Below are 25,584 nucleotides of genomic sequence, written 5' to 3' on the forward strand. Positions count from 1 at the left end.
GTATTCTTACTCGTGGTACCTATCGAATGTGATTCGACAAATGGTCATGGGCGCTGTTGCAACTACACACTTACCCTATACAAGGATGAACGAAGCTGGGAGGTGAATTCGCTTGTTCTCGAAAGCATTCTAGGACTGAGGGTTTGGTCACTGATATTCGCAAATCGTAACATGGAATTCGGAAACTGGCTCTTCAGAGTTATCGACCTGGGCTATGATGATCTACCCCGTTTACGACGATTATATTATAAGTGGATTACGAAAAAGCGTCCGCTTGACCAGCGGGAATCTTTGCGTCTGTTCATCGGTTCCGAAACGTTTGGCGCCGAGTCCTCTACTTCTGGAAATTTCACTAAGCATAACACCCTGCTCACGCCTGCCACCCCTGACCTCGTTACGCTCGTTGCGCAGGATCTGTATATTCTCTTTCTAAAAGAAGTTGCGGAGCATATGTTCTCAATCAAGGGCAATACATCCATTGAAGGCGATGATATTTATTCATATCGAGGGCGACACGAGTTTATACAAGACCTGCAAGCACGGTTCGTTGAACATGGACTTGGTTCTGAGGAAGATGCTCTAGTTTGCATCGTCCCAGAATTAGAGAAGAGAAACCTTCTACCGGATCTCACCATGAATAACTTGTCTCTCCGAAAGCAAGTCGAGAATCTGATCAAAGATCAGATCTGGGACAAAGCAATTGACTTGGCCCAGTGGATGCTTGCCGTATCTGAGCCTCATTGCCTTCAATCATCGGCAATTGAGTACGGCTACATACTGCTTCGTTGTTTTATGGAACCCAGAGAGGAACTCATTGCTCTAGCGGCCATGTGTATTGTGTATCCCCAAAGGCCAACAAGTACTTCCGCCGCCAATTTCTGGCTGGGAATTCCCGACAATGTCAGATCTCCAATTTCCGTCACGTGGTGGCAAAACTTTCGCGACCAATTGCTTTGTCTATCTTGGAATATCGCGCTATATGAAGCAATCTTTCTGTCAGACGGGTTGCGGAGACAAAAACTACTGTCAAAATTCCGATCCCATGGCGACACCCCACCTATTCAGGGCACATTAGGCCGCGAATCGATACCAAAAGCATGGCGTTACCTTCTTTCTGTCTGGTTCAACCATTCACTAGACGATGAGGAAGCTACCATTGGCCGCAAGATGTGTTTGGACTTACTCTTGCAGGAGGACGGCCCCCATGCGATTTTGGAATGGTTGATAATCCATTACATTCGCACATCTGTGGCATATGGACGGGGCTCCGGAGAGCTGATCTCGATGATTGAAGACTCGGTGAAACGAGAAGACCAGAAATTGGTACTATGTGTGGCTAAGCATGAGTCAGACCTGGAAGGATTCCACGAAATCTGGGATATGGTGATGGAGAGGCTCATTCGGGATGGGGACTGTCAAGCGCTCGACACCCTGCTCCACAGGTTCAACTCGAAGGCGAAACCAGAAGAAGTGACCGCTGCTCTATTCTATGCGGTCGATCATAATCAGGTAGAGGTCGCAAGACACATTCTGCAAAAAGAGGGTGTGAATATCAATGTAAGGGATCCAGCGGGTGACACAGCACTGACACTGTCGATTCTCAATAAATGCCACCCTATGGTCGAGCTACTTCTCGACATGGGCGCAAATATAAATGCGCGTTCTCTATGTCGGGATGGGAAAACCGCGTTGATGATTGCCACACAACTCAGAGATTTGCCACTTGTCAAGTATCTTTTGGACCGTGGCGCCGACGTTCATATTCAGGCGAATGACCAACGTACTGCTCTTGACATAGCACGACCATGGACAGAAGGGATTGAGCTTCTTACTGCAGCGGGGGCAACGTCCCAACGTGACCACGGGGGCTGCTCTTAAGATCATGGGAATAATTACATGTCTCTTGACAAGAACGTATCGTTAATGAAATGACAGCATGTATCTACTGGTTACGATTTGGATATGTACCTAACTACCTAGGCACCTACCTAGGTACCTTGGTATTTAAGCTTAATTCAACATCCTACGACATGGTAAGTACAGTTTTTCCAAGAATAGAACAGAGAGAAACCGTCATTATGAGACAGAAGGCAACATAACATCCCAAAGTTATGCACCACCACCTGCTGCATGGGCACCAACCTGCGCACCAAACGCGCTAAGATTTCTTGTCTGCAGGTACACTGTACCAGGTCCTGTGAATTTGCATGCGAGACCCTCCGCTGCAGCAACGTTCGACATGAGGCCTCCAGATGCAACACGCTCAAGTTTATAGTCGCAGTTCCAAGCAACCAAATGCCCGTTATCAACGAAGTACTTTTCCTGGTCGGCAAGCTGGTGGCGGAAGGTCAGTAAGATGACTTGATTCTTGGGGCAGATATAGAAAATGGGCTGATCTGTCATACCTCTTTTTTGATGATAGCACCAAAGCTCTGGATCCACACCAATCCAGAGCCGCCTACCTTGTAGATGAAGAATCCCTCTCCTGAAAATATCCCCTTGCTCAAGTTTTGGGCTTGGTACGATTTCTCGATCCTTATCGTGGCGGCGAGGAAGGCATCTTTCCCGACATACCATTCATCGCCCTCCTTGATTTTGAGAGGAATGATATCACCGAGAACTGATGGTGCAAGGAGAAGCTCACCGGGGCCGGTGTACTCTGACTCGGTCATCCCGCCAGCGAGGAGTTTCTTGAAGGAAAAGCGGACATTCCCTTTGACAGTTATTGTTGGGGACATGGCAATCATCGCGCCTATATATGGAGAGATGTCACGCATTAGTTAGGCTCTTGGGAATGATGAAAGAAATTGACAACAGTGCCACTCAAGAACGTACCTGGTTTCACCTTGAGCTTTGCACCCATTGCAAGCTGGATTGTCAATATCGAATTGGTGTCACGATGACTGATACGATAGCTGCCACCGTTGAAAGTCCCGACGTCATCAACAACAGCATTGGCTCCTCTGAAAGTGCCCGCAGGCGGAGCACCGCCCGGGAGTTGTTGGACTCCATGACTTTGTTTTGTTGCGGGAGGAGAGCCCAAGGGCATGGAAACGCCCACAGGAGCAGTCATGGGAACCTTTCCCTCCTGTGCGGCAGCGGCCATGACGGCTTGATGTGCTGCAGCGGCCTCGGCGGTACTGTCGCCGCCACTAGTCGTGGTAATGTTCGCATTCCCTGCATATGCAGCTGCGTTATGCCCGTCCCAGCGTGGCTGCGGGCTTGCCGATGCAGGTCGATGAGCAAGATCATACGACGGCGGCGGAGGGTACTGCTGCGCGGGCGGCGGAGATTGTGATTGCGTGACACCAGGCTGATGAGGAGCTGATGTGGGGGGTGGAGGATACGCAAATTGCTGTGGTGGTTGTTGTGGCTGCTGTTGCTGTGGTGGTGGTGGTGGAAAGCTCGGAGAAGACACTGGCGGGGGTGGGAAAGAAGCTACAGTTGGATGTTTGTCAGAAACCCGAGTTGGTACCAGGGAAATAAACGGATGCTTCCATACGGGCCTGGCTTGTTTGTTCTGGACCGACCAATCTCAATTAGCTATCTGAGCTTCATCAAGGTTGAGACAATCAACATACGAGGCACCTGTTGCGCCTGAGTCGGCGGTGGAGGAAATGTCGGTTGCGACATTTGTGGAACCAGCGTGATTATCAGTCTTCGAACTGATCAACCAAGTTCTCTCAGTTCTCTCAGATGGCAAAGAGTGGCGGACGATCCGAATTTTGACGAGGCCGTTGCTCTCAGATAGGGTTCAAGCTGATCAATTGACCAAAACAACGCAAATAGACCAACCCAAACAGAAGTTATCTCGACACAAGATACAGGCAGAGATGCCGACGACAAAGCTAATCGATTCGAGCAAGAGCAATCTGCGGTATAAGTAACCTCTATCGGCGAGGCAGTAAAGGAGAAGATGGATGATGAGCTGTAGCTAAGCCTCTCAGCTCTCAACCGTGCCCCGCGGCAGCAACAGCGGCCGGGCCATATTTAGGAGGGCATACGTAGCGGCCCAGACGGGCGAATGATGAAATGATTGACCCTGGGCGCGAAGGAGCAAGCTCTCATAGGCCTCAAGCCCTAACCAGGAAAAGTCGTCTCCAGCTACACCAACCCTGTCAGATATCCGCATTCCTATTGGCTGTGCGGTGCAATCTCTGCGGAGAACACTGTATTCGTGCCGTAAGGGTATCGTACAATAATTTTGGTGGCGAAGTTCATGATCTTCCCCGAGATCTCATGCTTTGCTGATCGATCAACATCTCTGATAATACGCAGCCAAAGAAGTCAATGATCATCCTCTCTTTGGATCAATTGAGTAAAATCGTGCGAGAGCTGACTGCACGAATTGTTTGTCGCCACATAATTGGTTCAATTGTCGTATTGCTTGGCGGAGACTGGGGCTGTGAGGGATGCATGGTGAACTTCGTACACCCCGCACCAAGAAGATCGAACAAAAGCGAAAAGACGAGCCTCATTTCCCACAGATGGCTGCCAAGAATGGCTAAAATGGCCTATATTTTATATGTCAATTACCATTTTTTGAAATTATCATTTTAGGAAATTACGCGTATTCTTAACTTCTTCCAGCATTCAAGTTGGGCAAGTCTCCGCTGTCAAGCCGTCAATGCTGAAATATCAGCGTCTAGTAAAGGAGTCAAAGTTGGATTGCTGCAATACATGGGTGACCGAAAACATCTAGTCATTGTCTACCATTTCATGAATAAACCGACAAATACACCGTCGTAGCCATCGCGAAAGTAAAGGAACTGGATTTACGCCTTCTTTCTCCGTCCAACCTGTCCACGGAAACCCGTCTTGATTGCCGTAACCGAACGACGAGATCCACAAGAATTGCAGGTAACGAAGTACAGACGGTTCTCACCCTTGTTGAGTTCTGTGTCGGGACTTCGGCAGGTCTTGCAAGTGACGTATTCGACTAGCACACAGTTAGCATACCACGTAGAGCGGTACCATGCGGTCACTACATACCGATATATCGTCGCAGAACGTTCTCGATCTGCTTCTGCTGGAAACGACCTTTGATGACCAGACGTCTGCTGCCGTCGACACTGCCGCTAGTACCCAATTCGGCGAACAAGAACTGCATCACATGGTCGTCTGTCCGCTTCATGCGCTTGCAGATATCCGAAATGTTGGCAAAGATCGTTCGGCGGTTGCCTTCTCGCAAGCACTGTGGCGGTGGAATGCGGTACGATTTCGAACCGCTCGACAGAAGATCAGGATGGTGGCTTTGAAGAAGAGAGAAGAACCGATTTGCGAGAAGCTGGTATGGGATAGGTTGTGTTGCATCGTGAGCCCAAATGCCAGTGCCCTTCTCCATATCACCCTCTGGAAGTTGCTCGGCTGCGGATGGCCCCTTGTCCGCCCCTTCGTCTGTGATACCAGCCTCTGCGAGCTTGGCTTCGAAATCATCCGTCTTCTTCTTCTTCTTTTTCTTCTTCATCGCACTCAGGTCAAGTTCACCGTCGCCAGCGGGAGGAGCCTCCTCCTTTTCGCCATCTTCGCCTTCGGCCTCCTTAGGCTTCTTGCTCTTCTTCTTCTTCGACAGACCTTTGAAGAGCTCAGTCACTTCATCAACTTCCTTGTCCGGCGAAGTAACTCCTGCTGTAACTGTTAGAAATATCGAAAAACCAGCTCAGGTCCGAACTCGCGATAGTGGACATACCAGTAGAGTGCTTCTCGGCAGTTTCTTTGTCGACATGGACCGACTCTTTTACTTGCCCGTTTTCATCCATGATGGTTGTGCCTTCGCTGAAAGCGACCGACTTCCGTGCTTTCCGCTCGGGGAGGGTAACTTCCTGTGCGCACAAGAAAATAGCGTCAATAATCTATTCTTAACTGCCTTGAATTTGAAGCTCCAGGAGGTACTCTAACAGCAAAAGCACCACCCGGAGAGAGTTGAGGTGCATATGAAATCAGAGTTCGGCAAAAATTGTGGGCGGGACACAAAAGATAGGGTGATGACATACAGTTTCCGCCATGGTGCATAGAACACGCCTCACAAATGACTCGAAAAAGCTTGAGCTTCGCAGATATCGACAGTTCGAATATTATTTCTCTTTGTAAATGCTAAGGACACCAGGCAGAGATGTAGCACTTATTTTTCTGTCTCAAGCGTCAAGAGCGTTCATGAATATCCGCCACCTAAATCACGTGATAAGATGAGTCAGAAACCTAACTATTTAGTCACGTGAGTTTCTTGAAGGCCGTGTCGAGGAGCATTTTGCTGGACGATGCATCCACAGTCCCCAACACCAGTGTGGATAGGTAGGATTATTGATCACAGCAGCTGCAGCAATTGACACTCATCTTCTAAATCCTACTACCGATCTTACTCCATTCATTTCACCTTGGCCTTAGTGATATCCATTCTCAAACCGTGGTCCCTGATTTGATCAGTCACCGAGCATCTCTTTCAAGTGTCAGCATGTCCTTGTCTTCATCGTTTGCATCTGCATATATTGTTCCGTCCACATCTGATCAAACCGCGGCATCATCAGAAGATGACATTGCTTCTTTGCCATCTGAGCCGACTACCGAATCGGACTTTCTTTCGGACGATGTCAACGGTGATTCCGATGCCGAGGAGCAGTGGCGGGAAAGCCTCCAACAATTGGAACTTTTGTTGACCATGGTAATCATTCCATTCGTGGGAAAGTACATTGGGAGAAAATGCGCGTATTGGGGTACGTGATTATCGGGACATCGACACCGGTTTTTCTGACCTGCCATTGACTATCCTCAGGGTGGACCAAGTTCATGACGTGGAAATATCCTCTAGAAGTTCATATGACAGACAAGACGGCATTCCGATCAACGGGAGTTGTTGGCGCAGCGGCCACTTTGTGAGTATCGAGCTCGAATTTCAAGCGGAGTAATCTCGGAATCATCGAATAATCAAATCGCCGACTGCCATGGTCTCCTCTCAATCCTGCCTCTCCATTATTGCGGAGTATTCGTACCATAAGTTGGAAAGGCATCCGAAATAGGATAGTGGCTTGAATGGATGGCTGTTTCATACGCCATGTGATCGGTTGCGGTGTTTGCGATACTATCTGTCAATGGGAGCCGCCATTCCCGGCGTGCATAACGCTCGGTGGCGAATGTAGACACGTCAGTGACTTTACGAATACCTGCTCCCTGTGCCGCAACAGACTAGCCAAGATGCATTCGCTTCAAACATGCCGACCCGTTGACATGAAGGATATCACCATGTTTTGCGCACCGATGGAACTTTATTCCAACATAAGAAAGAAAATTCGTCTCACTGTACCTGAATGTGGGCTCTATGAGATTCCGTCAAAGTCATTTGTGAGGGATGTCAGTGAAACATGTCAATAACAAAAGGGCCGAAATAATTCATAGTCGGATGATGTACATATTCCGACGCAAAGAAATGGCAGGTGAAAGCTGACTTGCGCATTCAACTAATGTGACTATCAGTACTTCGTAGTAATAGCGGATTGGAGCGTAGAAAGCCATGGAGCCTTGCTTTTTGCGTTTATTCGCCTGTCGCATGCGTCTGTTCATGCCGCCCACCCAAGCAGCGCCAGATTCGTACTGGATGCATGGAATTAACCCATGACAGTCAATATGTCTCCACGATCATTTTGCATATTGCATGCATTTATCATTACATGATCTTCGCCAAACGGCCAAGCTATAACCAATAGATGACGGCCTGTAGCGCCGCATCAGCACCTCATAGCCAGGGTAAATGTAAGCCAAGCCTTCGCGGCTTCACACATACATACCTCAAGGTTCGTCTGTTGAGCTAGCTATGCAGCCAATTCGACTAGCGGCGATTCTGTGCGATTGCAATTCGAAAATCCGAAACATACTGTATTCCGTGGCTTGAAGAGGTATAGCACTGGCTGCCTATCGACGGCCAATTGCTGAGCTGGCAGACCTGCAAAGTTTGTGAAAGTCGCAAGAGCCGCAGATCTTCATAAACAGCTCATGAAATCCTGTTGTAATGTCGATACAAGGAACTGTATTCACAAGGTGCAACTGTCAAAGTTCCGTAGAATTTTAAGCCTCAGTAACAAGTGGATAGTACTCTGGCTGGTCAGATCAAACCTAGAAAAGATACAAGGCAGCACCTTCATTCCTTTGGAATCAATACGAGTACTTTTCGGTGCTTGTTGGAATATGATCGATCCATTTGAGGTCCATCGAATGTCGTCATCATCGTTTTAGGGCTCCCCGAATGCTCGCAATTCCCAAGTAGGAAATGTACCAGTTTTGGACACTTACGTATACAGGCGACGAATATTGACATTTTAACTTTCCATTGATTAGATGCATCCAATCTGTGCCAAAGGGAATCTAAGCACAGGAGCAGTTACTCTATTCCATCAAGTCCCCGTGAAGCTTCAGTATCCAATGCTCGACAGGAAGAACTTGGAACAAGAGACCATAACTCCACAACTCCGTTCGTTCCTTGGAACATGTCAGAACACAATAGCAACGACAGAATAGACAAAATAAAGACGGCACCTGTATCGCAACCAAAAAAGCCTAAAGCACAACGCCCATTCGCCGTCAATCTAATGTATCATGTCCTCAGTTCTGCCCCGTTGAGTTCTCTCTTTCATTCCCTTTGGCCTCCGCTTGATGAGAATCAGTGGCACTGGCTGGAGTCTGGACAAACGAGTTGAAACCTAGCCGTTCAAACACCCACGGGTCGCTGGTCTCGTCTGGTCTCAAGAATCGCTGTAAAGGGTCGTCGGGGACAGACACTGTGGAGTTTTCCACCAAGCGACGCAAATCATCTAGGCTGGTTGAGTGGCAAGCGGAGGGTCCAGGATGCTGCGATGACATCTGTGCACTCCCGTTGGTAGGGTTCGGCTCGGCCGAATGCCCTGAAATTTGTTCACGAATCCAAGAATCCAAGACGTGCTGAGAGGACTCCGGATTTGTTTCGGCCATCTGTGAGGTCGGTGTTAGTGAGAAACCATCTATTAAAGTATGAAAGCAGTATTAGTACCCGTTGGTTGTGTTGTTGGAGGTTTTGTTCGGTCAACGGCAGGTTTGGTCCTATGCTCATTGTACAGAAGAGGTCTTGCAATATATTTCTGAAGTATTAAAGCATATCAGACTTGCACAGCAGTATGGTGAGGGGATCTGTAGGTACTCACAGTCAATCGAGTCTTGGGTTGACTGATTTTACTCGAAGCGCATAGTGAGCGGCTGTTTTGCAAGACGAAAAACAGCTAGGGGGGACAGACTCAATAGGGTTTATTGAGGAAGAAAATAGCCATGACAGGTGGGTTTGTGCCGAAGATATAAGTACCGCTGAGCCTCAATGGCAGGTCCTCCGCTTTCAGCGCGGTATGGGCATCGAAGCTTTGGGGGAGGAGGCGGTAGGAATACCATCACCGGTCTTCCGGCCACGCCAACCAAATTACGAAATGGCTCAGTGGGTACAACTCCAACATATGAAAGTAGAACGGTGATCTGCCAGGCTGTTAAGCTTTTACAGGGATTGCACGCCCTAACAGGAAAACATGTCGATTTGTCCAGTGTACTAGGAACTGTTGTAAAGCGCGGACATTTATTGGAAGGAAAAAGGGCTCCCAGGACGGTTTGAGCTTAATCCAATTGCTCGCCAGTCAGAACTAAAACCCTTTTACCAATGAATTGTTGAGATTTTTGAGCACTCAAGCAATCATATCGAATATTTTCTAAATGACATCACGGCGGCCAGGACATTGACGTGCGGTAGAGCCTCTCAGCTGTTCATTCTTAACATAAGCAGCTAGTCTCGTACTCTGGCAGAGGATTGAAGAGTGATCTGAGTCATGTGGCTATGAGCGGGAAATCAGGCGCATGCACTGAGGAGAGTCTAGATTCTCTTGGTGAAAAACGGGGTTATATTATCGAAATGGAGGCGGGATCAGTAATTGATCATCGTAGGGCTAGTTCTAACCGTGCTCTTGGGACCAGAAACAAATTGACTGAACCAGACTTTTCCTCCGGGTCATCGAAACATCGTATCGGCCTTTCAACGGTCCAATCTTATCCTGTGCTAAGCGATATCTTGCTAAGCTCGATGAGTTGGCAGTTTAGCGTTCGCGTCAGCAATTATTTTGGGGGGAAAAGTTGGAGGCTACGCCCTTTCCCCGAAGACACAGCCACTGCTACCCAGTTAGGCTTCCCGTCTGTAAGCGAAAAAGAGACTCTGAACATCTGACTCTCCAAGTAATGGCCGGTTCAACCAATCGCAGAAGAGATTCCACGAGAAAAAGGGAAATCAATATCAGGTTCGGAACGGGACTAACCCTAACAACCGTTCCAAGAACCAGATATATCGTGGTGGAGATCGGGGAGGAGAGCAAATGTACCTGAACTTTGTTCCCATTGCCCATTGGGGAAGTTGTAGTAGTATGGGCCTGGAATTAAGACCTGCCCTCGTCTTGAGCTGCATTTCTGCATAGTCGGCTGCCTTCATTGATGTTACACAGATTATTAATGCGTGCAAGAAGTGCGTGTCAGGCACAAGAATTTGTGGCCAGAAAAACCTGGTGACAGAACTGTGGTGTGCCTCGGTTCGATGATCCCTGCTCTTCTTCGGTTGGATAATGCGATTTGTAAATCCGTCAAGATTGATAGTCAGAGCGCACGCCAACGGGCCGAGTCATGTCTGATCTCCTCTAGTCAGGCGTCAGATGATCAACATCCCCAGCCTCTACTTCCCGGATGTACTAAGCTACCTTCCGACGCATAGGGAGTAATACATATTACAATTTGGCCCTGAATTTCGTAAAATCAAACCGCGTTTGCCAAAGATCAGCGCCCAACGCCAATTGCGCTAAATTGGCCGGGGAAGCGAAGCCCTCGTTCCGCTACCACAGGACCAGTCCTTCGGGTCGATAGAACGTGTGGTTGAGTCGCTAGTCATACCAGGGAGCACATAGCCCCCCTCTCTGGCCAATGCATACTAGGCTGGAAGGTAGTAGTTTGGAAGAGCTACTAATTAGCATCTAGGAGGAAATATGCTTAGTTTAATTGAACCTGGGCCTCCGGTTTTCCGGGCTCCGGCTGGTAAAATCCTGTCGGTAGACTACTCCAAATTCTGTTTCTGTTTTTTTGCGCTCATCTACGGAGTAACTGTCAAAGTTAATACGCCGCACAGACCTCCCCCCGATATTACATGGAGAGTGCTTTCATCCCGTCAAGATTCGGTCGCGCAACTAATCTGGCGAGTTAGGGCTCCCTTCGGGCTTCCGAATTGAGAATTGCACTCGTTGATTGCAAATATCCCGTTTTGTGAATTATTTGCAAATTGGCCTAGAATAGTAAGTAGAATGTACATATACAAGTAATTTATACTATTTTTGGCAGGTGCCGTGCTCCGCTCATCCGTTCCAGAAGCTTGGTGCTTGGAAAGGTCAAAGCGTCAAGCTACCCGCTGGTTCGGGAAAAAGTGTACGAGGGTCCGGCTTCCTTGAATAGCCCACCTGCATCATGGCGTGAGGGGGTGAGGAAATTTTTCCAACCGCTCCATCATGCCCCAACGACAGAATCCAGAATATGGCCCATGTTGTCCAAGAAAATAAGGCTTTTCCAGGGTCCCGATGCCAATCTCATCACAACCATTTGTCGTTAAGGATCAGGGTCAAGTCACTCCTGTCGCGGTGCCGCACTCGTCGTCTATCACATTTTTTTTTCCAACTGGATACATTTTTGCGGCCAACGGCATCCTGTCTGATAACAAATTGGATCAATGGTCTCTCACCGACCAGATTGAAATGGGACTAAGTCCAACTTTTGCAAGTTCTGGCCAACGAAAAACTCCTAGTAAAGTTTATTCGCTCGCCAAAACACTTGTTTCCTCGGTTCCAATGCACAATGATGATCATTATACCAAATTGGAAGAACTGTGCTCGAATTCAAAACGCCAGGCGCCGTTGGCACGGTCCTCCGGTCCCTGAACCACCCGCCTGGGTTCTTGCCAAGAGACCCAAACGGCCCGAACAGATCCGGTGGCTTGTTGGATTGCCGTGAACTGGCCAATCCACTCTCGTCCTTGTCCCAAAAGGCGGGAATTGGATGAGCGGAGCGACGTTGGGGCCCCCAAGGCAACGGGCTAGACAGCTCGGGCAGATCCATTGCGTCCGTCGGCTCGAAAAGTCTAGAACAGCATGCAGCGTCACCGATTTCCCTAGCCGAATCAACAGAAAACCTTCCTGCGCCATTTAATTCAAGGTTTAATGGACCAAAAATTTCGCTACACGGGCCTAAATCGAGTTCACTTTTTGTTCCCAAAGTCTGTCTCGGATCATCCGATGGAGCCACGGACAGCATTTGCGAACTGTGGCCTGTGCGAATGGTATGGTCTTGCCCAGAGGATAACATCAACTCTTCAGCGGCGGATCCTCGTTTTTCTCGGGTTAATTCTGAGACTTCTGATCGTTCGGGGTTTATCATATTTCCAAGGGTTTTCAGATCTTCCAACGTGTAGCACGTGCAAATGTGCGCAGAGGTGGCTGGACTGGTGTCACTCTCCATGCGATTTGGACGTCCTAAGTTTGACTCTGGGTTGACAAATCCAAAGGACACAGGCGTTGTGCTGCCCATGATTAGCTGATCATTATATGCCGGACGATCTGCGTGGTGGTTGCCTTCTTTCTCACGTGCACCAGCCCCTGATGTACGCTCCTCTGGTCCATCTTTGAGGGAATCCCACCCCATGCAAGCCTCATTCGTGGCTACTATATCCTCATCAATAACGGATGGAGCGATTAATGGAGAAAAGCGGTCTGGAATATGGGTGAGATCAGGTTGGAGCTTATGCTGAATGCATCCGAGTTCAGATGTAACCCCATCAGGCAAATGATTTGCTCCAACTCGCTCTATGCCATTGACTGGGTCATTGCGTTCTCGTTTTTCTCGTTTTGAAAGGAAATCAAGCTCGACAAAGTTTAAATAAGGCGCTTCTTAGGGCATCTATCCATCAGCCACCGTCCAACAAATTCAGTCTTGTGACTTACTCTTGGAAATATGGACCGGCGATGACGCTTTGCCGTTTTTGAATATACCTAGCCTGCTTCCAGGATGTTCCTGTGTTTGGATCTGTGAATCTATAATCCGGAGATGGCTATCAAGTCTTTTTTTGCTTACAGTCACTCCAGTGCTTTTCACATTCGTTGCGACAAATCGGTCGCTGATCCGGGAATTTCCTTTTCTTATCCTCAAGTTCCGGCTTTTCATTCTCTTGCGTGGAATACCGGAAGCATTTCCCCGAGTTACTGGCCAAGGATCATATCTGCCCTCTCTGGTTTTCCTCCTTGGTTTCCTCTCGAATGGATTGTATTGCCGCTCCGACTGAGTTTGACCATCGCCGGTGGCATGTTCCCTAGCAACTAACGTCATTAATTTTTAGCAACGGCCAGAACCATTGGCGTGATTCAGGATAGACCCTTGCTACAGGGGACGTACTCGACGCAAACGGATCGGGAGTAAGTTCCGGCCGGAGATTGCCAGGCAGTCTCTCCATCAAATCGTGAGACTTTGCAGGTGTGGACTCATTCGCATAACATAGATGTCTGTCGGTAAAGTTCTGCCGGAATGGATCCTGTTCCTGATAGAAATCTGTTGCGCGGAACTTGGGATCTATCTCCTGCAGCCAGCTGTGGATCTTGCACTCGAGTGTCAATCCCATCGCTTCATGCTCTCATCGCATCCAACTGCAATTATCGACGCTAGTAGGAATTGAACGTGGTACAACTCTAAGACAATGGCATCGTGAGTGCATACCGCCTGAAGAATTACACTAGGCTGATAGACTGTGGTAAATTCCGGGAAGGTACAACCGAGCCCGAAGAGTTTTGGAAGGCGCTTATGAGCCTCAGAGCAAAGGACTACTACTATTAGATTCTACCCGTCATCCATTTCTCACAACTGAGAACGACTCGAGGCAGCTAGAATAATGTAGCCTGCAGTGCAACGACTCATTTCGGGGTTCATAGTCAGTTCCCCGGCCATGCTGCATGAATGTGCTATTCCTGACAGCAAGCTATTCCAGTCCGGGCTGGCCGGCAAGTTACTTCCGCTGCATTGCTTTGCAAGACGATGGGCGGTAAGGACTCGCCTCGTTCGGGTGGCCATTTACTATCAATTCTGAAGAAAAACCGAAATACTCCGCTTCCATTATGTCAAATAGGGGGGACATTGGAGAATAAGCTAGACACGCAGGCACTCTCCAGTGTTAATTGGTCAGTTGAGTCATTTCCCGAAGCGTCCATTACATTGCAGGGTTAGCGAACGATGCGGCCTTCTAGACCTGGAGAGCACAATAGTTCGACGCTCGGTTCACCCATGAATTTAACGAATACAGTGGGAGCTAACATTCCATCGAGGATGGCGTGCTGTTGTGCCACAGTACTAGATGCACTTGTCATCGCTCATAGCTTCGATCATCACGAACTCAGAGCTCCGAGACAGCCGTGTCGTTTCAATCTTTCATTGGCATTTCTTCAAGAAATCCAGACCAAACTTGCAGCGATCGCGAATCTGCAGCAGACTAAGTTGTCCTGGTGTTGTCAAAACAATCAGAATCTTCTCTAGTGTTTAGCAGTTGAGTAACAAAACTGTACGCTGCTTCCAATAACCTATGTCGCGAAAAGAGTTTAGAATCGATCAGTCAACAAAATCTGCTAACTACAAATCCCGCTAGCGAATCGTCATCCCTCTTTGGCTGTTGTGCTTTGTCACGCTAAACTTGGCCCCGTCTACAGGCTACCTACCCGAGGCATGTCCCTCATTCCTCTTCTGCCACTGACCCCTCCTCACATTTTCCAACGTTTTTCTCGCTTCGATTCATCCAACATCAAGCCTTTGACGATACCCAGTACGTACAAATTTTCATCTGATTCTATGCATGTTATCTGTTGGCTCCTTTCCTACATGTGAAAATTTACAAATATTCATACCGATGCTGTATTTTTATTCTCCGAAGCCGCAGCATTTTTATGACAGTTGACGCCTAGGTTGTACCTAGCAGCTAGCAACAACACTGATACCTGTTTCTCTACACCTTTTTCGCCTCCGAGAGATCCCTCACTAAAGTACTGTCTGCTGCATTTGTGCTGAAAGCATATTTATACGATTTCTGCTCCTTTTCCAAGTTATTTGTTCGGTCGCATATCAAGACTGACCGTCCCAGCTGCCTTGTCCGTCGACTAGTGCAATCAGGTTTCACGGTCGCAACACTTCGCCATGTCGAAATTATTCATCGGGTCAGCTCTATTCAATCATCAAGCAAAAATGTTGTCCTAATCAAGATCACTCAGTGGCCTCGCATGGCACACCACAGACGACACCCTGCGACAGGGATTTGAGAAATTTGGCATCGTTGAGGAAGCCGTCAGTTGATCAATACTCACCCCTCAACTGACACCGTAACAAATCTCTGACGACAACAGATTGTCGTCAAAGACCGCGACACCAACCGGAGTCGTGGCTTCGGCTTTGTTCGCTTCTCCAATGAGGCCGACGCGGAGGCTGCCATTCAGGATATGAACAACCAAGAGTAAAAATAAATAATCGTGGAGAGTTGTTTTCTGGGCTGAAGATTTCGTTTTTCTAGATTCGATGGCCGTATCATTCGCGTCGACCGGGCCGCAAACAACGCGCCGCGCAGCTATGGTGGTGGCGGCTACCATAGCAATGGCGGATATAACAACAGTAGCCAATTCGGAGGTCATGGTGGTAGCTATGGCCAGGGATACGGCGGCGGCGGTGGCTATGGCGGCGGTGGTAAGTTCACCAACTCGGGAGGCATGTTTATTCTAGCTTCACAAGCTAATGATGATGATTCGGATTAGGATGGGGAGGAGGGTACCAGTACTACAATGGTGGTGGCCGTGGCCCCGCTTGAATACCCGGTTCTGACCGTCGCTCTGCACTGCTTTTTCTAATGCGTGCAAACACGAAATCTTTCTGTTTCTGATTTGATGTTGATTGCCTCGTGGTACTGATCCGTCTGGGTGCTTGTGATCGCTCTGCTTTCCGTGCATGATATGATGCTTGTCATGATGATGGGATTTTGATACCAACGATGGTAATTTCTGTGGTTTATTCCGCTGGTCTTTTTTTATGACGTCGCGGTTTTCATCGAAGTTTATTCAGAATGAGAATGTTCGGCTATTATCTAATCTACTACTAAAAATACGCTGCTGAATGAATAGGCTATTGCAAAGAGGTGGGTATTGATATTTACAAGTTTGCAAGTGAAAGCCAAAAATTCAACTATATACAACTGAATCATGTCAACGTATGTATCATTTGATCAAGTCCAGTCAGAGTTTTGACTGTTCACCTCCACAGCACTTCGTAGGCCCGCCAGCGGTCGCAGAAGAAAACGCATTCCTCGACACATTATCCGGGCTAACCGCCGTCGGTGGCACCCACAAGCAGGGGTTCTTCTCGAAAAAGTTCGACGCCCGCAGCATCACGCTGACCGGCTCGCAGGGCATGATCGGGTAGTCCTCCATACGCGGGAAGTGCGTCAGACCGAACTGGATGTAGCAAACAATGTCGGTGTTCTCGATCGACTCGTTGCGGGCGGCCCAGTCGACGACCGTGTTGTTGTATGGGTGGCCAGGCTCGCCGGTGGACTGGCAGACATAGTCACCGGCCGGGTAGAGCTCGTAATCGCGGTAGGGTACGACCCAAAGCGCCTTGCGGGCGAAGCCTGCCCGCTTCCAGACGACGCTGCCGGGCTGCGCCAGGAGTGGCGGGCAGTTGTTGTTGAGAATCTTGTAGCTGACCGGTTTCTTGCTGATGCTGTTGATGGAGTTTGGGTTGATGATCTCCCAGCTGCGGCTCGTCTCGTGGCAGTAATCTGCAGCGCCTTCCTGCGCGGTGCGCAAGAGGGTCTTCTTCGCGTAGAAGCCGTTACCGTAAGGGTTGGCCGGGGAGCCAACAGGATCATCTGAGGGGACGGCATCGGATTGCACGACCGAGTTGTTCGGACCATCGATCGCAGGGTCGACACGCAGGGAGAAGATGTGCTGGTGGTTTTGGGCATTGATTCTGGGGGCAACTTCGGTACCCCATGGCGCGGCTTCCTCGCTCGAATGTAGAGGATATGTATTCAGCTGGCCGGTGAGTTTGACTTCGAGTTTGTATGTTCCGTCGAGGGTGAAGATGTGATAGAAGCAGTAGTCATAATTTGCGGCGGTGATGATGTGGGAGATGATGAGCTTTCGATCCCGAGCAGACACCACGTTCCCATTGCGATAGTCGGTGTGCTTGTACAGGAGCCCGTTATCTTCTTCGTGGATGCAGATGGCGTTCTTGATCACGGCAGCCTCGCCGCGGGATGTCGACACGACAGCGTCAAGATAATGAATAACTCCCTTACAATCACAGCCTAGTTGGAGGGAATTTGTCATCAGGCCGCCACCGTACTCCCCAAAATCAAAGGCATGCTTCTTGTGATGCGGGCGCTCCGGACTGCCATATGGAACAACCATCTCCGCGACGCTGATGCGGTTGAATAATGTTCGCTCACGATTCTGATACGGATCATCGACTCGGACATCAGAGAGGACCACTCCCTCGCGGTAATTGAATCCGATGTGCATCTTGAACCCGGCCCAGAAGATCTCGTTCCCTCGCATGCGGAATGACACGCCCTGAGGTTGAGTGATGTTGATCGGCTTCAGTTTGTCGAGCTGGTACTCATCGGCAATGAATTCAGGAGTATAGTTCGACTCCTCAAGTGGAATCGGTGTCCGCTCGCCATTGACAGTGCGAATGTCAACGCTCAGGATCTCCTCCATCTCGGTATCTGCAATGACAGTGAAGTCCAGGGGATGCGCATATTGGTTGTCGTGGGGTGAATTGCGGTAATATGCCAGACCCTGTTGGAGACGGCGTTCATAGCCCCAGCGCTCGTCCACTCCGATGGCCCAGCCGTCGATAAAGACCTTGGACATGTCGGTGATGCCGAGACCGCGGCAGGCTTCAATCACCCGCGGATCCTTTCGGGCAATGCGCTCAATGACATCTAGATCCTCGAGGGTCAAAATTGGCATGACGTCTTTGACCTCTTTCCATTCCTCGACCTTGGATTTGGTAAGATTGACTATAACCTCAGCGCACTTTGGCGTGCCCGACTCGATGACGATTGCGAAAGCTCGCCGGTCTGGACGAGGTCCCTTCCCAGCGCGAAAGGCTGTATATTCGCTCCTCCTCGGCTCGCGGAGTGTAATGCAGTTGAACTTGAGCTTTTTAGGAGCCGCATATTCGCGAATGAGCTTGGCCGCAGCTGGAATCTCCTGGATAGAGAGTTGATCTAATTTCTTAGCATTTGAGTGGCAAAAGAGCTCAAGGAGACATTAACATACCAAGTGGATGTGGTATTCTATTGCTCATCATGCTTGCTGCTGAGCTTGATTCATAGTCTCCTTCCCGGAAGATGGTATATCCAGGTATGGATGTTGTGTCGGGCGCCATGATGAACGATATTAGTGGTGGCAGGCGGCTTGGATAGAAGTAATACAATATGCAGAAGCTCTAATTGACACGATATCTTCATTTTGAAGAGCATTCAGAGCGTCTGCTCTTTATACTTCTCTCAAAGGCGACTTTGGATGCTCTTCGCATGGACTTGCTATCTTGGGAAGGGCGGGGACTCCGCCCAATGAGAGTTTCTTTCGACGTTCCTGTTGTCCACCCTCTAGCATTGCCGGTAGTCTCGGCGATGAGTTTAACCTTTTGCGAAGCAATTTACTACGACAAAGTAAAATGATATTGTATCCAGATAATAACCCTACAACTGTTGGCCGGCCAGTGTCCAGGTCGAAGACAACATTGCAGCCCTTGAGCTTAAGTCAGAACAGATTGTAAAGCAGCACCGCTGTCTCTCGTGAAGAGTAGCAGTTCACTCTTGCCGTCGAGCAATCTGGAAGACTTCAGAGGACTTTACTACTTCGAAACATCCAACAGCACATTGTTAGCACAAGGGAAGACTCCGATAGATCTTGTAAATCGCTTGGGGCTCATCCCCCACTGATGAAACAGTAGAACTACTGTATTTGAAAACTCTCAGTTTGCTCTGTCAGCTGGGCATTCTTCGTCTCCGCAGATTGCTGGCTCTAGCCTCCTATATTGTCTGAATCAGAATTATCGTACAAATTGGCCGCCAAAGCTGTGCTCCTCTCCGAAATGAGGAAGGATTGCGCTTACACCTCCCCAACTCGTAATTCTCAAACTAATTGCTGGATGCAGCAGTAAAGAGCATCGTGTAATCGATTCGACTGGTTCCAATTTCCGATCATTGAATCGCCGGTGAATACGGGTAAATATGGGTCGAACGGCGCTCTCTCCGAAGGCCACTCTGGCTAGTGATACCGCTGCAATCAACGACACCAAGCTAATTCAGCTCCATATGAAGGTGGAGGCGACATATCGATCCAGCTTGACAGTTGGTCGTTTGTAAACGTCGAGATTGGAGGCAGCAGATTGGCTGGGCCAACGTCACCACAAGATAAGCCCGGTCACGTGAGACCCACTGATAAGCATCGACGAGCCCTTACTCGATACGGCAAGTCCAACCTTGAAGGCTTTGAACGCGCACAATTCTCCGGATCGAACCCCCCTTGGCGATGTTACTCCATGCAGTCCGCCCGGAAATGCTGATAAGATTCATAGCCGCGCATTCTGTACTTGGTATGTGATTGGAAGAGGCCACCGAGGCATGAATAAGTACCTTTCGTAAAGATGGTCCCTGGAGAATGACAAATGCATGCTGACGTTTTGCTAAACTCTGTTCAAGTTCCAACGCCTCAAATGCGGAGAAAGCTTATCAGGCACTACGGAATACTACTCAGCGGCAACCATTGTAGGGGATAGTACCGAGTACTTAATACTGAAATTTCCTGTGTTCAGGGTGTTCGCGGAACATCAGGTCGTTTGGGTCTTTAGAGAATGACATTCTCTTGCATTGAACAACTCTTGCGCCAGATCTCCCTCGATGGACCCCGAAAAGAATGTGGCGAGCAAAGACGATCAGGCCGTCATCGACGCACGCGACCTGGCGTCGATGGGTCATGAGCAGGTACTCTCGCGACAATTCGACATATGGAGTATGCTCGCTCTGGCCTTCTGCGTACTCGGGACGTGGTCAACCTTTGCCCAGGATCTCGACAGTGGTTTGACCAATGGCGGCCCCATCACCATCCTCTGGGGTCTCTGTCTCGTCGCGGTCTGCAACATCTGCGTAGCTGTATCCATGGGGGAGCTCTGCAGCAGCATGCCTACCGCTCTGGGCCAGGCGTACTGGATCCATCGCCTGTGGAATACGCAGACGGGTCGTTTTGTGTCCTACCTCTGTGCCTGGATCAACACCTTTGGCTGGTGGACCCTCACCGCGTCGCAGATCGCCTTCATGACCAATTTCCTTCTCGGAGTGAAGGTCATGTTCGACAACGACTGGAGCGGCGCGAGTAAGGGCTGGGTGCAATTCCTCTTGTACGTGGGCATTACGGCCGTGTTCACCATCATCAACATCATCGCGTGTCGAAAACGCAAGATCCTACCGTACTTCAACAACTTTGTCGGCGTCTGGTTTGCAGGGCTGTTCGTCGTCTTCAGTCTCGCGCTGCTCATCGCGGTCGGTGCAAAATCGAACCTGCACTTTCAGCCCGCATCGTTCGTCTTCGGAACCTGGTTAAACCAGTCCGGCTGGACCGACGGTGTGACCTGGTTCCTCGGCCTTGTCCAGGCAGCCTACGGCCTGACAGCGTTTGACTCGGTCATCCACATGGTCGAAGAGATCCCTGCGCCGCGCCGCAATGCTCCCCGAGCGATCTACCTCGCCGTCGCCTGTGGTGCCATTTCTGGCTTCATCTTCATGGTTGTCTGCCTCTTCTGCATGCAAGACATCGACCTCATCATCAATACACCCACGGGCTTCCCCTTCATGGAGCTCGTCCAGGACGCCATCGGCCTACAAGGCGGCGCCGCGCTCATAGTTCTGTTCATCTTCAACGGCCTTGGCCAAGGAGTCAGCATCATGACAACTTCCTCCCGACTCACATGGGGCTTTGCCCGCGACTCTGGCCTCCCCTTCAGCCGGTACTTCACCTACGTCGACGAGACATGGAACGCACCCGTCCGCGCTCTCTGGCTGCAAGGCGGCCTGATCGCCCTGGTCGGCGTGCTCTATCTCTTCGCCAACACCGTCCTCGACGCAATCCTCAGCGTCAGCACTATCGCCTTAACTATCTCTTATGGCGCACCTATCCTTGCGCTGCTCCTTGTCGGCCGCGACAAGCTGCCTCCCGGAGGGGAGTTCCGGCTAGGTCGCCGTCTGGGTCCCGTGATTAATTGGATCAGCGTTGTATATTGCGCGGTGACCACCGTGTTCTTCTTTTTCCCCGGCGAACCGAACCCGCCGCCGAGTGACATGAACTATGCCATCGCCGTCTTTGGGATCATGCTAGTTGTAGCGGTGGGGTTCTGGATCGTTAAGGGACGGTTTGAGTATCTAAGATCCGTGGATGCGATTGAGAGGATCGCCGTGGCGCAGAGACTGGAGGGTGTAACGCCAGCAAATGCAAAGGACTACTGACAGGACAGCCATTGTTGTGCGCACACTTATGCGGACTCACAACTCATGTAGATATTAACTAGAGGCAATGTACTAAATTTGAATGCTAGCTGTGTGGGCCATTAGCTACATCGATTTGACAAACATCCATGAAGCATGATTGATCGATTGAGCCATAAGTCACAAGTTTCTTCGAAGCATTGCCCAGAATGCGCCGAATTTCATCGTGAATGCGCACTTCATGCTCCCCTAGTAATGATTCTCCGCGAGGAGATGTCGCCATGATCGCGAGGGCTACACCTTTCCTGTCGAAAAAATCGTACACAATCCACACGGTGGAGAATCGCACATAACCGAGCTTGTGCTCCTATCTGGTACCGTTCAGCACATCACCGAGATCAGCGAACGCTTCCAGTTCGCCTTTGTCGTCAGTGTTACGCGGGAGGTCGCCAAAATCGTCCTCATCATTTGTTATATTAGGGCTGCCTTGTGGATGTATTCCGAGGGCAGTATCATCATCTTGTCACGCGAGTGAATGGTTTGATGTTATTGAAGCTGGGTGGGAAGGAGTATCTGCCAGAAGAAATCAAATCCCAAAAAGTTATTCCAGAGTTCTACGAAAGAGGATAGGATTAGGACTGAAAAGAATAGTTTATGACTACCAGGACCATAACGAATATAATGTCACAACCATTTGTCTTTATCCATGGTTCAGATACTGACCAGGTACCGCCATTCACTTTGCATCCACCAATCTCGAATGGCCACTCATGAGACGAAATCTTCATTCTATGCATACTGTCGAGTCTGCACGCTGAAGCTATTATCCCTTCGGTTCATACGTTGTTACCTAGGGCCTTGCTCCGGATAATTTCCTCCTGCTGGCCGCCATTGTCAGCCGTCCCTAGTCTAAGACTGACAAATCGAATCATGGTCTCTATGGGCTCTCCGCCAGTTGGTAACGAGTACATGTAGGCGCATCGTTTGTTGCCCGGCATGAAGCAGGTGGACTCGAACGCTATCTATGTGCCTTTGTCATTCGCTACGATACATGTTCCAACATCGACTGATGTTTCATGGATGGAACTTCAAGCACATGACAGTTTTAGTGCGCTGAAACGTCAAAATCGGATATTTCATTGAGATCGGCCCTCTAGCTTCCTTCTCCGATATTGGTAGCACGTTAGAACATGCTGGTTTTGTTGTGGCGGTGGATTCTAGATCGTCAAGGGCCGATTCGAGTCATCCGGTGTCTGTGGACGCGATCGAGAGAATCGCTGTGACTAGTGTGTTGTTCCTCCAGCCGGAACTGACGACCTATTGGCGTGCGCATTGTTTCGGAATCATACGCCTACGTGGGCTTGTGAAAAGGACTGATCCAAAAATGTGTATTGATTCCCGAGTATTGCTCTGTTGGCAACTAGCTACATCGATCCCTACGAGCGATATGTTCGGCGCATGATTGAACATCCATTATTGCAGCTAAACAGGGGAGAGCTCCACACAGAACGGAGTTCGATGACACAAAATGATCAGGAGATTGACAGCAATGCAAATTGAACAGAGAATCATCGTGACGCCTCTGTTCACATGAACGAGGCACCAGAAAGAAGCACCAATATCCTTGACTCAGACACAATTCCCGTGCCGAAAGTGACCAATCTATCTAGAAAAACAGTCCCAGTTTCCCAAAATTAATGCTTCACGCGTCGTCCATCATATCCGGAGAAAAATCATTAAAATCGTCGTGAGTGTATTGGCCGAATTGCGCACCATCCATCGACAACAGGTCCACCGGAGGCGAGATAAGACCATCCGTGTTGTTGGCCTGCAGTTCTGTCTCAAACAAGCTAAACTGCTCCGTCATTGGGACGTCAAAGTTCCCAATCCCTTCGAGCCCAATCGTCTCCAATGTGTGCGGATCTATCATGCTGCCGTCAAAGTTCCCGTCCGGGAAAAGTTGGAAGTCGGAATTGAGGTTTGCCGCTGGATCAGCGACGAAAGGGTGATTGCTCGACATTGGAACGAAGGTGTTCGCTGGAGACAAATCATGTATGGATGCAGCAGAAGACGAAGCCGCCTCGTACGGAGACGGCATTGGGCCCGTCGCGGGCGTGGATAAGTCGGCGGTAAGGTTGGTGGCTGGGGTTGACATAGCAGGAGTGAGAGGTGTAGAGTGTATCGGGGATACAGAGAATGTTTGCATGGGGGAAATCGAAGTCACGGACTGCTCAAATGGTGACGCCGTACTCGGCGCTTGTTGAACAGGCGAGACCGAACTCGGAGCCGCGGAGCTGGGAGTAGCCGGGGTCGGCGTCGCGCCCGTTGTGCCATTTTGAGTCTTATTCTTGCCAGTCCGCTTGGAGCGGATGTACGTCCATCCGTGAGCCTTCTCCATGTGCTGTTTGCAGTTGGACTCACGCTTGGACGTGTACGTGCATGGGGCGAATTGGCACTTGTAAATGACGGGGTTCGCGGAATGCTTATCGTTCATGTGGCGGTCACGCTCCTTCTCGGTTGGCCAACCCTCATGGTAGTACCGGCAAGTGGGCTCAAGGCACTTGTACGGGCGCAGATGCGTCTTTGTGTGCTTCGTGTAATCGCAAGGCCGCTTGAAGACCTTGGGGCACCACGGGCACTTTTGGTTAATGTCCATCGGCGGTGCATTCTTCTTACGACGAGCCATCGACCGCAACACCCCCTCATCCTGGCTCTGGTTGCTGAGGGTGCGCTTCATGGTCGGCAACGCCTTCTCGTCGTAGGGCTCGCCAGTACGCAGAGAGATCATCTTGCCATCAACGTGACGAACCAACTCCGCTGGACGGCCCGTTTCGGACAAGCCACCTTCAAGTGTCACACGGTCCTCACTAACTTTGGTTAGCAATGATTCGTCAGGGTTTCCGGAAGGATGAACGCACATTGAGGGAGCCTTCTGGCCATGCGCGCCAGTTCGCGCCCGGTTTGCCGCAATCATAGCTGCGTATCGTCGCATCTGTGTCACCAAGTCGAGGAAGTAGCCGTTAGTATACGGTCGTTCGCCTTTGCGCGTCCTCTCGTTGTCGTTGAGATGCGCAACTGTCATATGAATGCGTTGAATCGTAAATTCGCAAAATCCCAAGTAACTCGACACCTTCGGAATCACGCAAACCGACTTTGCAAAAACGTCAACGTAAGCAACACCGAGAACGCCGACTCCATGCAAAGTCGAACTTACCGGTGAGAGCCACAGAAGGATATGTTCGAGGTCACGGAGGGAGGTGATTTCCTTGCTGGCAATGCGTGGTGGTACACTCCTCACGAGGTTATGGAAGGGCTTGAGCTTCTCCTCATTGAGGATGGGAATCAGAATGCAGCGCTCGATATGTTTGACGGCAGCAGGAGATAGACAGCCATCACTGATGGCTTGTTCGGGAGAAGGGGTGGCGACAGATGGAGCCATTGATTGATTCAGGGCAGAATGGCCGGTTTTATGGGCTGATAGATTGGACGGACAATCAGCAGGAGTACGGGGCACCTTCGCTACTGTTGCCATACCTTTCTCTGATTCAGTAATGGTGTGAATAGACGAACCCAGGCCGCTATCTGAAGCGTGTCTGTTTCGTGCGAGGGGTTCTTTGAATGGTTGCTGCGGGCGCGGCTCCTCCGGGCTCATCTGCACAGCAAGAAGACCGGAGGGAACGGGTTCGTCGTCCTGCTTGGTCGTATCTAAATTGACAGACAGGGCCGACAGGTCGAATTGGTCCAGAATGTTGGACATTCGCTGCTTCCCAGAGATTATGGCCTGCAACGCCCCAGAGCTTGTCGGCGACCGGCGGGGCAGCGAGGGAATATCTAGGACCGGATCATGCTCATGGGGGGGGGAAGCCGGTGAATAGAAGGTCGCACCCCTCTTGAGACTGGGGGAGGGCTGATCTAGGGATTTCTCCCCAGTTAAGAGACGACGACGAGGATGTTGCACGTGGGTAGCCATGGCGGACTAGTCACAGTGCACCGGG

The 25,584-nt window shown here is 49.9% G+C and overlaps 10 protein-coding genes across 10 annotated transcripts; 4 read left to right on the forward strand and 6 right to left on the reverse strand.

The window, feature by feature from the left end:
- Positions 1 to 171: 171 nt before the first annotated feature.
- On the forward strand, positions 172 to 1,878 carry VTN49DRAFT_5988 (uncharacterized protein; the record flags this gene model as incomplete). Its single annotated transcript, XM_069414105.1, has 1 exon — positions 172 to 1,878. One exon carries the CDS (start codon positions 172 to 174, stop codon positions 1,876 to 1,878), a length of 1,707 nt encoding a protein of 568 aa, XP_069265386.1.
- A 231-nt stretch (positions 1,879 to 2,109) lies between these two features.
- Positions 2,110 to 3,633, reverse strand: VTN49DRAFT_5989 (uncharacterized protein; the record flags this gene model as incomplete). Its single annotated transcript, XM_069414106.1, has 5 exons — positions 2,110 to 2,334; positions 2,406 to 2,752; positions 2,836 to 3,438; positions 3,503 to 3,520; positions 3,582 to 3,633. 5 exons carry the CDS (start codon positions 3,631 to 3,633, stop codon positions 2,110 to 2,112), a joined length of 1,245 nt encoding a protein of 414 aa, XP_069265387.1.
- A 36-nt stretch (positions 3,634 to 3,669) lies between these two features.
- On the reverse strand, positions 3,670 to 4,132 carry VTN49DRAFT_5990 (uncharacterized protein; the record flags this gene model as incomplete). Its single annotated transcript, XM_069414108.1, has 2 exons — positions 3,670 to 3,934; positions 4,005 to 4,132. 2 exons carry the CDS (start codon positions 4,130 to 4,132, stop codon positions 3,670 to 3,672), a joined length of 393 nt encoding a protein of 130 aa, XP_069265388.1.
- A 643-nt stretch (positions 4,133 to 4,775) lies between these two features.
- Positions 4,776 to 6,005, reverse strand: VTN49DRAFT_5991 (uncharacterized protein; the record flags this gene model as incomplete). Its single annotated transcript, XM_069414109.1, has 4 exons — positions 4,776 to 4,939; positions 4,993 to 5,625; positions 5,690 to 5,822; positions 5,994 to 6,005. The coding sequence occupies 4 exons, from the start codon at positions 6,003 to 6,005 to the stop codon at positions 4,776 to 4,778; spliced, it is 942 nt and encodes a 313-aa protein (XP_069265389.1).
- Positions 6,006 to 6,451: 446 nt separating this feature from the next.
- Positions 6,452 to 6,873, forward strand: VTN49DRAFT_5992 (uncharacterized protein; the record flags this gene model as incomplete). Its single annotated transcript, XM_069414110.1, has 2 exons — positions 6,452 to 6,710; positions 6,770 to 6,873. 2 exons carry the CDS (start codon positions 6,452 to 6,454, stop codon positions 6,871 to 6,873), a joined length of 363 nt encoding a protein of 120 aa, XP_069265390.1.
- Positions 6,874 to 8,589: 1,716 nt separating this feature from the next.
- VTN49DRAFT_5993 (uncharacterized protein) lies at positions 8,590 to 8,955 on the reverse strand (the record flags this gene model as incomplete). The annotated part of the gene is made up of 1 exon (XM_069414111.1): positions 8,590 to 8,955. One exon carries the CDS (start codon positions 8,953 to 8,955, stop codon positions 8,590 to 8,592), a length of 366 nt encoding a protein of 121 aa, XP_069265391.1.
- A 6,291-nt stretch (positions 8,956 to 15,246) lies between these two features.
- On the forward strand, positions 15,247 to 15,854 carry VTN49DRAFT_5994 (uncharacterized protein; the record flags this gene model as incomplete). Its single annotated transcript, XM_069414112.1, has 4 exons — positions 15,247 to 15,266; positions 15,321 to 15,393; positions 15,453 to 15,559; positions 15,617 to 15,854. The coding sequence occupies 4 exons, from the start codon at positions 15,247 to 15,249 to the stop codon at positions 15,852 to 15,854; spliced, it is 438 nt and encodes a 145-aa protein (XP_069265392.1).
- Positions 15,855 to 16,328: 474 nt separating this feature from the next.
- Positions 16,329 to 18,492, reverse strand: VTN49DRAFT_5995 (uncharacterized protein; the record flags this gene model as incomplete). The annotated part of the gene is made up of 2 exons (XM_069414113.1): positions 16,329 to 18,331; positions 18,384 to 18,492. 2 exons carry the CDS (start codon positions 18,490 to 18,492, stop codon positions 16,329 to 16,331), a joined length of 2,112 nt encoding a protein of 703 aa, XP_069265393.1.
- Positions 18,493 to 20,011: 1,519 nt separating this feature from the next.
- On the forward strand, positions 20,012 to 21,610 carry VTN49DRAFT_5996 (uncharacterized protein; the record flags this gene model as incomplete). Its single annotated transcript, XM_069414114.1, has 1 exon — positions 20,012 to 21,610. One exon carries the CDS (start codon positions 20,012 to 20,014, stop codon positions 21,608 to 21,610), a length of 1,599 nt encoding a protein of 532 aa, XP_069265394.1.
- Positions 21,611 to 23,291: 1,681 nt separating this feature from the next.
- On the reverse strand, positions 23,292 to 25,559 carry VTN49DRAFT_5997 (uncharacterized protein; the record flags this gene model as incomplete). The annotated part of the gene is made up of 4 exons (XM_069414115.1): positions 23,292 to 24,456; positions 24,508 to 24,740; positions 24,804 to 25,063; positions 25,124 to 25,559. The coding sequence occupies 4 exons, from the start codon at positions 25,557 to 25,559 to the stop codon at positions 23,292 to 23,294; spliced, it is 2,094 nt and encodes a 697-aa protein (XP_069265395.1).
- Positions 25,560 to 25,584: the final 25 nt, after the last annotated feature.

The sequence above is a fragment of the Thermomyces lanuginosus genome (assembly GCF_041956635.1).
Source record: "Thermomyces lanuginosus strain ATCC 200065 unplaced genomic scaffold VTN49scaffold_40, whole genome shotgun sequence".
Classification (NCBI taxonomy): domain Eukaryota; kingdom Fungi; phylum Ascomycota; class Eurotiomycetes; order Eurotiales; family Trichocomaceae; genus Thermomyces; species Thermomyces lanuginosus.